Source organism: Gouania willdenowi, chromosome 15 (genome assembly GCF_900634775.1).
Source record: "Gouania willdenowi chromosome 15, fGouWil2.1, whole genome shotgun sequence".
Lineage (NCBI taxonomy): Eukaryota > Metazoa > Chordata > Actinopteri > Blenniiformes > Gobiesocidae > Gouania > Gouania willdenowi.
The window spans coordinates 19,590,266-19,608,679 of NC_041058.1; the positions used below are offsets into that span (position 1 = coordinate 19,590,266).

At 35.2% G+C, this 18,414-nt stretch overlaps 1 protein-coding gene across 1 annotated transcript in view; it reads right to left on the reverse strand.

Annotated features, from left to right (window-relative positions):
- The window catches only part of LOC114476996 (leucine-rich repeat-containing protein 1), a 31,863-nt gene extending 14,311 nt beyond the window's left edge, over positions 1-17,552 (reverse strand). The window contains exons 1-6 of the mRNA XM_028469020.1: positions 16,882-17,552; positions 7,203-7,320; positions 6,619-6,697; positions 5,022-5,111; positions 219-275; positions 69-132 (exon numbers count right to left, since the gene is read on the reverse strand). Coding sequence (XP_028324821.1) covers positions 69-132; positions 219-275; positions 5,022-5,111; positions 6,619-6,697; positions 7,203-7,320; positions 16,882-17,040 — 567 coding nt within the window. The 5' untranslated portion in view covers positions 17,041-17,552. The remainder of the gene's footprint in view (positions 1-68; positions 133-218; positions 276-5,021; positions 5,112-6,618; positions 6,698-7,202; positions 7,321-16,881) is intronic.
- Positions 17,553-18,414: the final 862 nt, after the last annotated feature.

Here is an 18,414-nt window from a genome sequence, read left to right on the forward strand (position 1 = left end):
AAATGGGACAAAAAAAATAAATAAAAGACTCATCCTGTTTGTTTAAGAGCCATGTGTCTTTCACTTACCAAACTCATCAGTTCATTGTTGCCTAGGTCGAGTTCTTCAAGTCTATGAAGCAGAGAGAGCGACCTGCAGATGAAAGATCCAAAGGAACATTTAAATACATCAGTGGAAGTGAACGCCTATCCCCAGAACATAAAGGTTTCAACACTTACTCTGGTAGGAAAGTTAACACGTTTTCTCTGAGTTCCAGTGATATCAGGTTGGAGAGGCTGGAAGGACAGACAAAACAGATCAGATCATTAAAACAAACACTCTTTAATGACAGCTGTAAATGTCCAGAGAAAGACTTGTGGTGATCAGATAGAAGAGACAGGAAGTACTTTGGCGGTGTGTGTGTGAGCCTTATTACAGTGACAGCATAAACAACCACTGCATACTTTAAATGACGAGGAGAATCTCTAAATAATCACAGCAGACTAAAATACAAACAACTACACAATATGAGCCACTTTAGTCTTTTTCTCCTATAAAAGACAGCATGTGCGAGTGAGTTCTGTACTGTGTCTTTTTTAGATGAAGGTCTGGGTTAGGACACACTCAGTGATCATCTAACTGTGCTTTTCATTCTGTTCTGAAAAGTAGTGAAAACAGTGACACCTAAAACAAGTATTTTAAAACCAAATAAGCAGTAAAAAGAATATATATCTATATATTTATATAGGCGATATTGTAATTTTCCATATCCCCAAAATGGAAAACTCAATATATCTTGAATCTCAATATATTGCCCAGCTCTACCTCCAGGTCACATTATTTATAACTCCATGGGAATAACAGGTTCAACCTTTTGTAATTGCGATGCCCACTGACAGTATTCCACTATTAAATATCATCTGTACAAAATAAGAATACCTAAAAATACTCAAGTTCCATATTCATATTAAATGCGTTTTCTCAAACAATAGCACAGACTGGTTTTTCAATATCAATTTGTGAAAAAACAGAAACTGATTTTGATCGATATTAACATTTATTTATATCGTCCTGTTTAATTCCCCTTTAACTCAATAAACGGTCATAACATTGAATCCCCCAGCCCAATTTCTTCAATTGTCATTTAAACATCTGTTGTTGTTTTTTTTTAATATATTTTTGATTCATTTTATTTATTTATTTTCAAAATTATGTCTGTCTTACAGTTTTTTACATTATGCACTACTATCTTCTGTTAGTATTTATTATTCTTTTTTACTGTCTGCTCCTTCTCATTGTGTTACTGCAACAATTGGGAATCAATACAAGTATATTGTATTCTATTATCTATTCTTATAATATTATATTACAATTCTCTAGTATTCTTATTGAAGCTCATATATGAGATTTCCCAGGACGAGCAGAAGTCAGACGTTAATGTATTGTACTGAGTATTTGTATGCACTTGTTTCTTGGCAATGTAATTTTGATTTTTACTATGTGAATGATTGAATGTTTTAATTGTGATAAATGAACTGTTTCACACACATTTCTCCCTAGGAAGACTAATAAAGACACTAATTTTGACTTTAGAATATTGATGGGGCAATATTATCATCAATCTTTAATATTTGGTGATATAATAATATTTGTTCAGCCCACATTGTTCTCATAACAGTATCTACTTTGTAACTGGAAACATATTAAAATCAAGATCAAAGAATAAAAGAATTTTGAGACATTAAATGTGTGTCTGTGTTTGTATTGTTAATCAAATTCCTGTACTCAGACTGAGATAATAAACAACAGAGAAACCAAAAAGCATTCTTAAGCCCGTTTGTAATTGAATTCATATGAACGTTTAAATGAGAAACAGAAATTCTACTACTGCTGCTGCTACTTTTTGGTTATTTAATCTTTCTTTCTGGGAGTGGTTTTCTTTCACCGCAGCAGATTGCTGAGCAGCAGATTAAAAAGACAGACAAAATCTTCTCTGCTTAGGCAAAACTGTCTGAAATCTGGTTTTAGTGAGCTGCCAAGTGACGAAAACATGCAACAGCTTTACCAGAAGTCTCAGGTTTCTGTGTGTGCTGTTCCTCGTCAGATAAAACACTGACGTTTTTCAACCTCTTACACATTTATCCTAATTAACTCTAAACACTCACTGCATTTTGCTCCAACAGTGTTATGGTTTTTATTTCCATCTCCCCTTGACACAATGCAGGCTTTAAATACTAAAGTAATCCAAGATAGAGGTTAAAAAAAACAAAAAAAAAAAACATTCCGTACCAAGATAAGGAAGAGCAGTGAGGAAATCCTGAGAATCTTGGGGCCCGACCAAATTAATTTAATGTACATCAGTGTAAAAAGAGAAGAAAGCATTAATGATACATTTTTAATCGTTCTGCTGTTTGATTGATTGATTGATTGATTGACTGACTGCTGCCAATGAGATTTCTTTGTATTGTATTTTGTATTAATAAAGCTTCTATTTATTTACAAGCAACTTTAGGACATATTATAAGCATTAAAGAAAGTTTCCCACAAAGTTTGAAACAAAGGACACTACACATTTAGATGTTGTAAATGTTGTAGTGAACGTGTTTTGTTATGGTTTATGACTTAAATGCTCAAGACTGTAGAATAAAAATATGGAATAAATAGTTTATTTCTTTTACATTGTTCCTAAACAACAGGGCAGAAAAATGCCAAAAAATTGAGATTATTGACTAAATTGAATATAAAAATCAAAAATATTATTTAGAATTAAAAAATTGAGCACTTGAAACAGTGCCAGCAGAAACTATTTACACCCCTTCATCTTTTCTACATTTCGCTAGGTTTTTCCAGTTTTGTTTTGTCTTTTAAAGGAATCTGCAAAAATATACAAAACAAATGATTAAACATACCTTTTTTTGTCATTATGGGATATTTTGTGTTGAAGTTTTAAAATAAACTACTACTCAAATCAGTTTTAGAATCAGTCTGTAACACAAGAACGTGGAAAATATAATGCGTTGTGAATACTTTCCGGTGTGTTTAGGATTCCAGGAAAACAGCTTTTCCTTTCAAAGAAAATCTTAGTTAGGGCTATTAAAACAGATGAATCATCCAAAAATACATCTAAATAAATAAATGTACTTTATTAGTTTCAAGTGAAAATAATCTTAAGAAACCAATGGCTCTGAGCTTTTTGCACATCTACAATAACTCAGTCCCACTAAGTTAGTTTTATCTAACGGTACACTCCAAAAATCTGCTAAGAACTGCCCCTGTGGCACTATGACCTGAAAGCACATATTTGTCTTGTTAAATTCAATTATAACTCAACTCTGCAATAACGGAGACCGCCATGGAACAAGAATGTTGGCCACCGTGCTGAGTAATACTATGTGCCATCTTAAACAGCCTTTGGTGCATTGTATAAAAACAGACAAAGCCGTCAGTGAGGGGAACTGAAGCTTCTGTCCTGAATGTTGGAATTGATGCATTTCCAAGATTGGAGCGACAATGGGAAGAGCTTGAGAAAAAGTATCTTAAGGAGGACAAACAAATACAGGATGACTCATTTGTCTGTGTTATTATTTTTGCATTATGACAAAAAGAAACTACAATTTTATTTAATATGTTTTGAGAAATGAAATACCACATACTGGCTGTGTGCTAGAAGTCTGAAAGACCACCGTCACCATCAAAACCATTCAGGTCTCCTTAATTGTTCCGATATAACTCTTATGTACAGGATTTTTCAAAATTAGCCTTTTTTTTTTTTTTTTTTTTTTAAATGGTGCGCAAAGATTTAATTCTCCCTCAAAGAAAATGTACAGAACATTAAATGCTTCTAGTTCACCAGACTGGCTGAACTGATTACACAACACAATAAGCACAATATGCACAACTATAACATCACTTTTCACTCTCACCTTAAAACAGTCGACTCTTCCCCACCCCTTCCATTTTCCTACCCTGACTCCCTCCTCCCTGTTCCCTTCCCCCCACATAAGTGCAACACTGCCCAAATCCCTACCCTAACTCTCTCTTCCCTTCCTCCTCACCTAGGTGTAACACTCCCCTTTTTTATATTCTCCTTTTAATAAAGTTTTTCTTACCCTTCCTTAACTCATTGACTGTCAAAGACGTCAATTGTTTTTTTCGGCTGGCGTTGCTAGGAGACAGGGTAACGATGCTCTCCTGTGAATATCTAACTTGTACAATGATGTAGTGATCAACTGGTGACATGTAGGTGGCAGCAGCGCACCTTTGGATGAGAGATCACCCGTGATGGGCAGAGCTCAGAGGGAGAGGAAAGGAATTTACGAGACAGAAAATGGCGCTACGAGAGTTGATGCTGAAGTCCCCAGCAGCTCACAGCAGCGCACACTCGACCAGAGCATGTGTAGAACTAAGTGGACTATTGAGAGTGTCGCGATGGTGAGAGAAAATGATCAACAAAACATGGCAAGCGGTGAGACCTGGCATGCCCGGGAGAAGGAGTGTGTGGAGAATGGCGAGGAGAGACTTGGAGGATGGCCAAAAATATAGTAAGCAATCCATTCAACTCTGACCTAGACAGCAAAATAATAATCATTTTTCCAGCAAAAGCCCATTCTCAGTGTTGTTTCTGTAGTTTTATAGAAGGAAACCAATGTTGAGGTGTCCCTAAAGCTAAAAAAGCTGGCGATTTGTATGAAACTAGCCTCTATTCAACTGATGATTACAGGAGAACAAAACAAGCTATAAACAAGAAACACTTCTGATGAAAGTAGAGAGTCTAATCTTTCAGAATCTGGTATCAGATTTCATATAGTCATCGTACAAAACATTCTGTGGGTCTTAAAGTTCAGTGAAAATCATCTAAAACGCCTGGCAATATGGGGTTGGCTGCTCTTAAAATGACTGGCAGTGAATGAGTTAGGGAGGGATGGTGATGGTCACAAAAAAATAAAATTTAAAAAAGGTTTAGCTTTTTGTTGAGGGCTTGAAGAAGCTAAGATAATTGTCTGCAGAGTGGCTGCATCTATTACTTTAAAGCATTTACTCACTTTCCCAGGTTATCTGGAAGGACTTGCAATGATATATCATTGATGGAGAGGCAGGTTAAATTCCGCAGCTCAGGAAAGCTTTCTGGTAACCTAAGGAACAAAAAACATTCAAAACATAAGAAATTATCAGCAATTAAAAAAACGCTCAACAACAGTAATTTTCCTGCATGAAATTAGTACAGCTAACATTACAATGTACTTTTATTTGAATCCCTTTGATGATGAGTTGTTCTTTAGGTCAACATTTAGGACAAAGTGTTGCTTAAATAGGTAATCCTTTTGGACGATTCACAGTATTCTACAAATCCATCCATTCTACCGGCTAGGCTATCCCACCCAACCTTTATCCAGGTGCAGCATGAAACAGTTCATGGCAAGGCTAACAGACAGCAACGTCCAATCACAGGCACCCACACATTCAGACATTTTTCTCAACTGTCTGTGGAGTACAAAGAGGAAGCCCACAGGCACTGGCAGACATGTCTGAGTAAAATAAAGCCTCTTGCAGACAGGAATATTTGTGACCTCAAACAGTGTTTTAGAATCAACCAATGCGTCAAATACATTTTAACTTTAAACATAAAAATATTCTACAATTGAATAGAAAAAAAAATAATAATTTAGAAGACCCTGAAAAAAAACTCAATCTGTTTAAAAAACCAATATACAGTATATTATATTGGAAATTTTATAATTGGACACTCCCCTAACAAATAATGGTGTTAAAACATAGCTACAAGCATTGCACGTTATCGCAGCCAAGAAAATGTCAACTTTAATTTGTTGTGTCACACTTTTTAAATTTAATGGCAAAGCTTATAGTTTAATATTGAACTTGTGGAAAAACGTTTGCTTTATCTCAATCTAGCACCGTGGTTGAGTTTGTTTATGCAATGTTGTTTATTGCACCTTTATTTAAGTACTTATTCAAAAGATCATGTGATTTTTTTTTGTTCTTCAATGTTCATCTGTTTTGTGCAATAAAAAAAAAGCTCAAGGGTGAGCTGTGGGATCAGATCAAGAAGCGTAAATTATTCATTAATGAGTTAAAAAAAAAAAAAAGATAGATCTATTTATTACCAAAAGAATTGTTTGCTACAGCCATACTCCAAATCACTAATTTACCACTTATACCAAAGATTGTGGCAGATACCCTCAAAAGTGTCTAAATGAGGTTTTCTCTGTTTTCTTGGAAGTACAGAATAATTCATTACAATTAACAACAATATGATATGTCTTTAAATGATCTAATAATAATAAAAATACAGAACATAAAAAAAAACCACACACACATTACTACCCTCATCTAAAAGCACTTGACAACACATGGCACGGCGGTAAACCAGGTTTGGAAATGCAAATGAGTTCCAACTGGAGTGAAGCTCAATACCTATTGAGCGTTACATTGCAGAGCCATGTGGGTTTGACCCTGCTGAGGTGCAAATTGAATGTTGTGGCACTCATTTTAAAAATGCTTACAGTGCCTTTTCATGCAATAAAAGTTCCAACAGACAAAAGAGCAGCTTAATACGGAGGTCAGATGATTCATTTGCAAACAGATACATGTGCACTGAAAGTATTGCAAACATGACATCACCTTGTTAATGGATTTCCACTAAAATCTGCCACTTGGAGGGCTTTGCAGTATGAAATAGTTTCAGGAATTTCTATAATATCTAGAGAAGAGAGAGAAAAAAAGGGTATTACACAAAGATTGTTTTCATAAGATTATCAGCAGAGGTGAAGAAAAGCATTATGGGAAAAAGTTCAAATCAAACACAAAACAATAAAAATACTTTTACTGTGTTAAGCCAAATTCCAAAGATAGTTTTTTTATTGATGACGGTTTTGACTGGAAATGTATTTTTAAATTACAATAAAAATGATTGTGTGTAAAGAAGGATAAAAATGATATCTTCTTTTTCTTTATTTAAGTGTTACTGCTCCTTTGGGATATATTTGTTTTAGACAAACTGCTGCAGTCAATGCGGTCGGCCTAATTCAAACCACACTTTCACACTTGTTGAAGGGAGAGTGAATGTGACTGGTGCTTTAATGTAGAATTGTTGCTCAAATGTTAAAAAACATGTCAGCACTCATACACAATCCCCTCCGAGACAATGTGGTAATTTTCCCCATTTACAAACATGAAAAACCAGTGATTTTTTTTTCTCTTCTTACCATTTCTAGAGACATCCAGTTCTACAAGTTGCATGAAGTTGGCTATTTCAGGAGGAAGCCTCTGGATCTCGTTGTCACTCAGGCTGAGTTTTCTTAATTTCACCAGCTGGAAAAATGGCTGAAATATGAAGAACAGGGTACATTGAAATGTATATAGTGACCTGATGAATTACCTTAGTATTGGCATATAACTTACTGAGAAAAATAAGTATTATCTGAAAAATCTAACATACTGGAAGGATCTCTACATATTTTTCAATGAATCGCTGAGAATGCTCAAATTTTTTTACAAGCCAGCACCATCACTTTTTATACAGGTATAAATATTAGTAAAAACATTAAAAAAAATTGCCGTTACATCACATCATCAAGGGTTAAAATAATCTGGAAAGCAAACTATATAATACATATGATGCATTGTTTATGATACATAACAATTTTGACATATTTTCAACAGCAAGAGACAAAGCTATTGTGCATTGTGACAAGAGCATGACAAGCCTGAGTTTTTCACAATAAAAGGACGGCTGTTTAGACAGATGAGTGAACCATGTGCAGAATGAACACACAATGTATTTATGAATGCTGCTATTGCTCACAGATGATACTAATTCATAGTTCAGTGTTAATGTTAAAACACTTGTGGGGAGATATATTCTCTCTACGTTTATGATGCATTAGCTTGATTTAAAACATTCAAACATTATTAGCAAAAACAAAACAACATATGTGATGGAAGAGCATCTTCTTATGAGGCATTTTATAGTATAAAAACCACATATAGGACCAGTTTGTCGCTTATGACAAAAGGTTTATCAGATGAAGTGACAAAGGTTTTTTATTGCTTTAACTCCTGAAAGCTGTAAAATAATCTCAGAGGTGTCATTGGTTGTCTTAAAAACCAGCAAACATTATTGGACAAGAGAAGTAAAAAGAAATAACAGCCAAAGCAACTAAAACTGGCCGAGCGAGCCCACGTCAGGTCAGGTAAGTAAGTAAGTATTGCTCTCAATGCAATCGTCACATGCACATACTTGAAGTTCATAACAAGAACATGCAGAGCCTCGCCTGTATGATGCAGAAGACAGTGACTCAATAATACTGCGTCAGCTTCTCCTCCAAATGTTTTGGCACAAATGGTGTAAAAGTGTGAATTTTGCCTTTCGGCAAAATTTCTTGGATATCCTGCATGGCCGCAAGAACTGATCCATTAAATCAAATGTTGGGAGCTCATGAGTCATTCTTTACATCAAATCACCAGTTATAAGTTCAACATCTGTGTTCTGTTGCACTTTTTGATCATGTAAAGCACATTCAGTTGCCTTGTGTATGAAATGCGCTATAAAAAGTCCTTATATGGCACTAAATATAAAAACCTAATACGATATGATGTGTTTGCTTTACTTTGATTGGGCAGGTTATGTGGGACTGTATAGTTGGATTGTTTCATTTACATGATTGAACACTATCTGAAATCAATACATCTTTTGATGATCTTGTTAGAGTCGGTTTAATCTAAATACTTGGTTACACAAACCAACTCTTATTATGGTTTGCATACAATCTGAAAGAACAGCAAGTAATGGTAAAATAGTTATGGGAAAACTGTAAAATGTAACTAAGGCTTTAAAACAATGGAAAAATGTGAGCATGAATGATGTACTTTGATGATGTGAAAAGGAAAATCAGTCCATCGTGTAAAAAAATTATAAACTATCTAAAAAAAATTTATAAAGACAATGAACATAATAAATGTCGAGCCAACACAGATTCTACCTATAAGATACAAACTGCCCACAGCTTAATATTGCTCACACAGTAAATACAGTCAAAGAGTCCAAAGGTCCAGCTGCACCTTGTTGCAAAATGCAAGTCACTCCAATGTCTTAAAAGCTGCATCAGATCATTAGTTTCATTACACACATACCTGAATATAATTTATGTCAGAGTTTTGGATTAAAAGACAAAAACTATCTTACGTTTAGGCTGGACATTGGACAAGCAATAAGCAACTAACTGTGTCTAATACGACGATGTGATCACACACACTGATGCTAAAAAAGAGCAAAGGAAGCAAAAAGATGGAGGAAAAAAAAGGAACGAATACTTATTTTAGTAAATTGCTGACGTCTTCATATATTTTAGGAAAAATAAGTAAACAAGAAAGTGATCCAAAAATATATTTTAAAAAATTCCCCAATATCAATAAATAACTGTGTTTTAAACGATCACAGTACTTAAACAGCCCTACATAAAGATCCTGATAGCAAACCTGTTCTTCCTGTTGGAGCGATTCTACACCCTGCCTCAAACAACAAGCCACGTTACTTACACACAAAAAGCCAAACAGGTCCAGTCAAGCACACGTTAACTCTTCTCAATCCCAAAGTCGATGATTAAATCCTTACTTTCACCTTCTAAACTGGTAACTCTTGCAGAAATAGCATTCCACTGCTTAGTGAGCAACAAGTTGTATCAATCTTAATATGCTGCAGTGCTAACATAGGGTGCCTAATACATGCTTCTCAGAAAAGACTATTCATATATTTTAATACGCATGGATGTCAAAGCTGAGTTAGCAATGGGACATGACCAACTTTTACGACTACTTTAGTGGCTTATGGCCTTTAATTCCTTACGTCCCTGCCATCACTAAGACGTTGAAAATATTAAAAGAAAAGCAGTTATCCAAGAGACTGAGCTCTGACCACAGATTGTGCTTTTATTGTCCCTGATAAGATCATCTGCACAAAGATATTTCCATTCAATTTCAGCAATGTATGAACAAATACAAACTTTGTCGCAAAGGCCTCATTTTATTTATTACATACTCAAGAAACCACAAACCAAACGGCCTCAATAATTTCCCATACACGGAGCACCAATTCAGGTCTATTTTCCCTTTTATTTATATAGATAGACAATAGCCATAACAACAAAATGTGAGCATTTAATTCTGGTTTACCAAACACAGCAGATCACAGAACAATACCACATGGACCGTCAGCAGGAATTATCTTCATTCAGCAATGGAAGAAAAAAAACATGATGATAGAGTTACCTGTACCATAATTTTAAAAACAACATAAGTATTAGAGAATTAAAAAAAACAATACATAATTGATAGAGGGAGGGTATGAACAATAACTACCGTATATTGGCATTTATATATATATTTATATATATATTGGTCCGATATTGATATCGGACCAATATTAGCCTGAAAACAAATATCAGATATCGGATTCAAATTTACCGATTTACCAATATTTTTTTTTTTTTTTTAAATTGATTTTTTATTTATTTAATAACAATTGTAGAATACTGTAGATATTATGTTGAAAGTTAAAATTTATGTACCCAGTTGGTTAATAATAAATGGGTCAGTTATTCTCATACCTACTGTTACTGACTATTGTTCTCTGTTTGAGTAACATCGCTTGATCAAACCTTTTCATTCCACACTAGAAAAAAAATAAATAAATAAATAAAAAAATAAAATATATATAAATATATATATATATATATATATATATATATTTTTTTTTTTTTTAATTAACTAAAAAAAAAAATTAAATGTATGATTAATGTTGATATCGGATTAATATCGGTATCGGCCAATACACAAGCCTGCAATATCGGTATCATATTGGAAATGAAAAAGTTGTATCGGGACAGCCCTAGTAAATAGCACAAACATATTTTTAAATATGATTTTTCTTTAGGTTTTAAAATAACAAGAAAGATTGAGATATTTGCTTAATGAGTGAAACACTTATCATTGCCCACCTTTTTTCTATAAAAGCATGAAAAATTACAAGTTCTGACACAAGCAATAATACAGAGGGTTAAAAATAAAAAATAAAATATGTTCCCCAGCCCAGAAACCATAAAAAACACTTGTGTTTCTGTCTCTCAGCTTCATAGAAGCCATGGCCTCTGGAAACAACATTCATGCATAAACAGGACTAACACTGGCAAGTGGATTTCTACCTACATTCTTGTTCTTCTTTAAAACATAGCTTCTCAGTTCCAGCGTTACTCAGTAAGATAACAAACTAATATTTACAATGCAGGCTGTAGGCATGTACCTGAAGGCAACTTTGAAAGAAAGAGAGATTAAAGTCATTTCCATAGCACATTATAAATAGTATTAGGCTGTTTGAGTTTTAGATTATCATTTCGTCGTACGAAAATACCGGTTTTCCAAACCTCAGATCTCCTTAACTTGGTCAGCAGTTCTCTTTTTGTAAAACTATTGAAACAATCCACGGAGGCTAACTTGCCTCATCTTGTCTCACCTTTGCAGTTTCATCTTGCAATTAAAAACAGTGTCATACATGTTTTTATCTGCCCGATGGTACAAAATGATCATCTTGAAATACGTTACTGTGTCAAGGCTGTCACTGCAAAATCTGCAATATAATGTATAATGGACAGCGAGTTATCAGTAGTTATCCATCTACACAAGAAAATGTGCAGAGGCTGCAGAGAGCACTGAACTGGTGCAAAGGCTTATCCAGTGGGACATTTCTTAAGTTCACTCAGCAAGCATTGATGATATTAGTCACAAGCCACAGAGCTCAGTGGTTCTCTCATCCATCCTTTTACTTTACATGCTTAGAATATTTGTAAACAGTGGACACGGACGCCAAAACTCAAATGTTACGCTTGCTCCGTCACGCACTGAAAACACCTGCTAACCATAAGCGTCGCAGACAAAATGGAAGAGGGAAGCTCTACTTTCTCAGGCTTCAATCATGTGTGGTGGTGTTCTTTTGTTGGTTTTATGGTTTTCTTGCCTGCGTACATTACAATTCAGGTCATTGATTCATTACGACTTTGTTAGAAATGACTGCCACCGCTCCAGAAACCCCACAACTAAACATATAATGCTGCCTTTGTTTTCAGTCAGAATACCTGTCCCTCGGCTTCTCCCTCCTCAGTGGACAAAGTAAGCAGTGTGGCACAGCCATCGGAGGTCACACACATTATCTGGGATAAGTGTTTCTCAAATGGGGGTACACGGTGGCACTACAGGGGGCACTTTGAGAGAGAGAGGGAGGAAAATTAACAAATGAACATTAAAATAATGGGGTTTTTGTAATGTTTAGTTCTAGGTAAAAATGACAATTATACTAAATATTACCAGCAATTCAGAAAACAAAAATGCACAAAATAAGAGAAAAATATACTGAATAATAAAAAGAACAGACCAATGACAACAAAATACACAAAATGACACACGCACCAAGAGACAAAATATACTCACTAATACCAGCAACACACAAAACGACAGAGACACACTGAATGAGAGAAAAATACACAGGATCACGACAAAATACACAAAAATAACAGAGAAACATCAAAAACAACATAAGGAACAACCAATTGACGCCAAAAAGACACACACTGAGAGAGATTTAGATTATACCAACAACACACAAAAACCACATTAAAAACACACAAAATGAGAGAAAAATTTACTGAATAATAAAAAAAAAAAACAGACAAACAACAACAAAAACACACAAAATGATGATAAAAATGATCTTGATTAGAACATGAACTAAAAATACAAGGGTCAGTCTTGGTCCCACATCAGGCGTGAAATGACCGTAACTGATAAAAACTAAAGAAATAAATCTATTCAGGAAGAACTAAATACTGTTTTATTCACTTAGTTACAAAATGAGATTCTTTACAACGTGTGTTATCACTCATTTGTTCCATCATCACTCTATTGTTGTTTTTTCACAGAATTCTGAGTAAAATGTTGTAGTAGGACAAAGGAGGTACTTGCATTCAAAAGTAAGAGGAAGGGGGTAACAGAGCCAAAAAAGTTTAAGAACCACCATCTTGGATCCATCTCATTTCTAAGGCCAGGTTGAGAAACCATCCCTTTTTCTGTGCAACATTTTTGTAATCCATACTTCTTTGTTTTGATAGAGCCAAACGCTCTGCAACGCTTATCATAAAGTCAGAAAATGAGAGGTTATTTGACTTATTTTGGACAGAAATACTTCAAAAGACTCCCAAAGGCATAAATGTGTCTTCGCCCTAGTAATTTTACCATCCGTACAAAGCCAGTTCACTGCTGAATGCTCCACTATCTTGTGAACATTAACTTGCGAAGAAGCAATTTAGACCAATTCCTTGAATTGTAAAGACACGAAGACTGAAACTGAAAGAGCACAACAACAAAAACCAGTTTTGCTGGATATGAGAATGACAAAAAAGCACCAAGTCACTCACTACGCCATTGTTCCAGTTTAAGGATATACAAATGTCAGAAAGGAAGCACAGCTGGGGACTTTTTCTTCCTGTATTGGACAATAAAAACCTAAATAAAACGTTCATATCACTTGAAAACAACAGGCTACATTTACTCTTGATATAAGTTATTTAAAGGTCTAATTCTGTTATCTAATAATATGTCTGTAAGGGCATCTTATTTGTGGCTGCCAGTGCAGCTGTGTATGGTGCATGTGCCCCAGGTGTGGAACAGATAGACTAAAAAATGCTCAGTCAGTTGCTTAATGGAACATTAAGACATGTGTGAATCACTTTGAAAGCTGATGGTTCTTGAACAAAAGGAGACGACACAAAAGAAAATGCATGACGTGCAATTGTTGAGTCTTGTGTGCATCAGTTAGTTTGGGTCATTACTATACAAAACAAACACACTGCACATAATTATCTTCTATCAAATTAAATGTTTTTGGTTTTACTCTTGATTAGTCATGCAAACTATGAGGTAAATGTTTATCTATTCTAAGACTACGCAGGTCTAAAAACACTTTATTTTTTAAAAGTTATTACATTTCTTGAACTGACTTGGCTTAGTTTTCTTCTGTTGCATACATACAATTATAGTGACGACAAAGAATTTAGCTACAAGAAACAAAACAAAGGTGAAAAGTCTCACAGTTTCCTGGTCTACATAGTACACATGTAAAGATAAAAGCAGTTATTTGGTTTTATTGTCAATTTTTATTCCGTGTTATTAGGGTTGTAAATGGGCGGAGATTTCTGGTAAGGTCCAAAGGAACTTATGCTCTGGACTTTGTGTAATATTCAAAATATAAACTTTACATTACAATTACTAATTGGAATTAACCAGAATGTGACTGTAAGTTTCAAATAACTGATTGAAATTCAAACAACAGATTTGTCTTGATTATTTTTTTATTTTTAATAAAAATAAATTAACAGATGCTGACATTTTAGATGATGCTAAAATCGTTTGCCAACTATACAAAACATCGTTGTTAAAAGCCAACCTTCAATTTAGAAAATTCCCCATTAATTCCAATGAAAAGTTTGGAGCTTGAAAATCCCCAGATTTTTTCAAACCCGTGTTGAAATGTTATGTTTTTTTTCATTATTTAACTATTTCTAATGAATGCTTAAATAATATATGTTTGGATATGATACAGTTGTTTATTTTTTCCCAAACACTGAATAATTCTAACAGAAATTTTCAATGAAAAAAAACTCTTTTTTTTTTTTTTTTTTTTACATTCCCAACAAAAAACAGTGCTTCTGTTACCGTGGAAATTTTCTTTGCAACCCCATTCATTATTATATTATATCTAATCTATGCTATTTATTTATTTTGTATTGTAATGTTTAAAAGTGGGCTAATATTCTTCTGGTCCAGCCCTCACAGAGCAAACTATGCTTTGTTTGGCTAATGAACAAGTTTGACACCTTTGTTGTTGAACTTCATTAATCATGCACAATATTAATATTTAACATGAGACCAAAGGCCTTTCAGTTTTAAAGCCATTATCACTTGTCCCAGTGTTTGGAACCTGTAACAGAAGGTTTTAGGGTGGGTGGAATCTGCTAAAAGCTCACATTAAAAAAATAAATACTTAAGAGTCTAGACCACTTGTGTCAAACTCATGGCCCGGGGGACAAATCCGGCCCTTTGGAGCATCCAAATCATTCCGCAGGTGAAAGTAAAAATGACAGAAAACAGGAATCGTATACATGAAACTCAACAATATTTGCAGAGACTCACATCACTTGATTGCAGTCATTTTGAAGAAAAAAAAACCAACTCAAAATCCTTTAATTTTCCTCAAACTATGACATGATATTTCCCTTAATTAAATAGATATTGGTCATAAAATCTAGGAAATTTAAAGTGAATACCCGGTCGTGACTGATATCTGTCACTTATTTATTATTATTATTATTAATAATAATAATAATAATAATAATAATAATAATAATAATAATAATAATAATAATAATAATAATAATAATAATGCATTTAATTTTATATAGTGCTTCATCAAAGACACTCAAAGCACTTTACAGAATTAAGGCAATATTTGTTCACTCCAAACTTAGTGGTGGAAAGCTACTATTATAGCCACAACTGCTAACCAGGCCCAGACCTGCTTAGATTCCGAGATCTAACGAGATCGGACGATGAAAGGCTGGTATTGCCACATTAATTAAATACACCTAAATATTGCTTGGATATAGTTGGTTACTTACATATTCACGTATAGTGAAAACTATGGCACATTAATGTTGCAAATACTAATTTTATTAGGTAAAAATCTGTGGCCCACTTAAGATCAAACTGCTCTGTATTTGGCCCCTGAACTAAAAAGAGTTTTACACCCCTGGCCTAAAGGAACTGATATAATTTAGTACTTTGGACAACAATGCTCTAAACTTTTCATTTATATTTGAGATAACTACCTCATGTGCAGTTAAGACAACATGTTTGTATCGTTTCCACGGGTATTGTTCAATGTTTTACAATAAAAAATATTTCCCTTAATTAAATAGAAATTGTCACAAAATATAGGAAATTTAAAGTGAAGATCCTGTTGGGATCGATATATATTACGTTTTGCTTGGATAACGACAGTTTCTTACACGTTTAATATTTTATGTATCTGTAGAAGTGCAAAATAGGGCACAATAATGTTGAAATTACTCGTTTTCCTGCGTAAAATCTGTGGCCCTCCTGAGATTAAACTGCTCCTTATTGGGCCCCTGAACCGTTCTGAAGTATAGTCTGAAGGGCTACGAGTTTGAAAAGCACTCCATTAATACCAAATGTTCACGGTTTCACTTTAATTAAAGGGTAAGATAATAAGGAAAACTAGCAGTAACTTAAAATAAGTAGGAAATGGTTAAGTTTCAACATGCAACACTAAATTATGCAATTGTTTCATTTACATTACATTTCATAGATAATTGTAATCTTCCTATTTTCCTAGATACTAAAAAACAACTTTTGAGTCATTGTAAAACATAACAGTAATGTAAAATGTAACAAATGTGTCATAATTTACGAAAATCCACCTTGGATTTTTAAAAATATATCTTGTATAATATATAACATACCACAACCCATACACCTAATATGCAACACTTTAAAAAGTTCGTCATATTTATTTATCTCTGTGAGTTTGAATCGTGGAAAGTCAATCAGATTTTATGTGGAGCTCATTGGTGACTAGAGCTCCTGAGGGCCACTCACTTGGCCCATGCGGGATAACAGGTGCCCGCGGGCACCGTGTTGGTGACCCCCGTACTTCCAGTGGTAGTGGGAGATTTCAGCTTGTGTTACTCAGATGAGCCTGGTGTGGTAGACCCCCACCACCGTGTGCCGGTTCAGGGCTTCAGCTGGGCGAGAGCTGCTTACCTTGGGCAGGTCTCTGAGTTGGTTGGCATCCAGCAGCAGTTCCTCCAAACTCCGTCCGTAGCGGTAAATCTCATCGGGCACATAGAGCAGCGAGCAGTGGCGTTTATCGATCATCTCGACATGACGGTTGCACCGCCACAGGGGGATGCAGTGGAACATGACGGGGGAAGAAAAAGCTCGTAGCCGTGCGATAAACAAACAACCCGGGAGGGAGGGAGTGGGAGTCTGTGAGCGGGATGCAACAGATTGTTACTGCTGAACTGTCCCGTGCGAGACTCACCGGAACAAGCACTCACACCGGGGACAAATCTCACGCGAACTCCGGATAACCACCGAGTTCACGTCCGAGCAGCAGACACCAACATGGGACCGAGTCCTCCTCGATGCCTCACTTTGTGCTCCACAGGTCGGCTTTCCTCGCTTCGTAAACGCTCGTCCCCGCGTTGCAAAACACAGGCAACATGTCAAAGCGAATAATCGTGATATTCCCGGTGTGTTTTTAACCCCCAGCCGCCTCGTCCTCGCGTTAATTTCCTCTCCCGTCCAGTTTGTGACCCGGAACATTCACGCCCTCATTCCAGGCCTACGTCACCACTCCTGTCCGCCCCGCCCTCCCGTCCGTCCTCCGGATGGTTCCCGTCCCGCACAGGACGGCCATGGTGAGGCGCTGAGACCCACAGGAGGCCCACATGAGGCCACCACAGTCCGGGGAGGAGGGCCTGAAACACGGAGGAAATATCTAAACAACGACCCGGAAAAAAGTTATTGCTGCACTTATTACAGAGGCCCACAGGTTCACACAGGTGGAATAACAAAGTAACACGAGCTGGAAGGTTATAATGTATTACATAATTACACAACAGGTGAACAACATGTTCCCATAATGAATGCAGAATAATACACAGATAATAAAAAAATTTTTAAAAAAACTATTCAAAGGTTGGAAAGGTTGGAAAAGATATATATATATATATATATATATATATATATATATATAGCCGGTATGGAAGCTCGCTTCCACCACTAAAAAAATCACCATGGGAAGTCACAATTATGAGAAAAAAAGTCATAATTATGAGACAGAGAATCATAATTATGAGAAAGAAAGTCATAATTATGACAACATTATTTTTTATGTAAAGTTGCAAAAAAAAACACAAAATGTGACAGAATCATTTGGCAATAAAGTTCCACTATTTTCGACACTATATACAATGTGTTGAATTCTAAGAACTGAAGAAACAGCCAAAATATTTGAATTAAGTTATTCAAAGTGTTATTAAGAAATATAACAGTCAGTTTTGTTGCTGCAAATGTTCAGGTTTTATCTCATAATTATGAATTGCTGTGGTGAAGTTTAAGTTTTTAATGGTGAAAATGGGCTTCCATACATTTGGACTTCTGTCTAAACTAAATAAAAACCATGTGAAATGCAATTTAACCTCTAAAATGAAGATGAGTTGCTGTGATGAGTTAAACTGTGACAGGCTGACGTCTATGGTGTAAATAAGAGGGGATTTAAATCACAATATG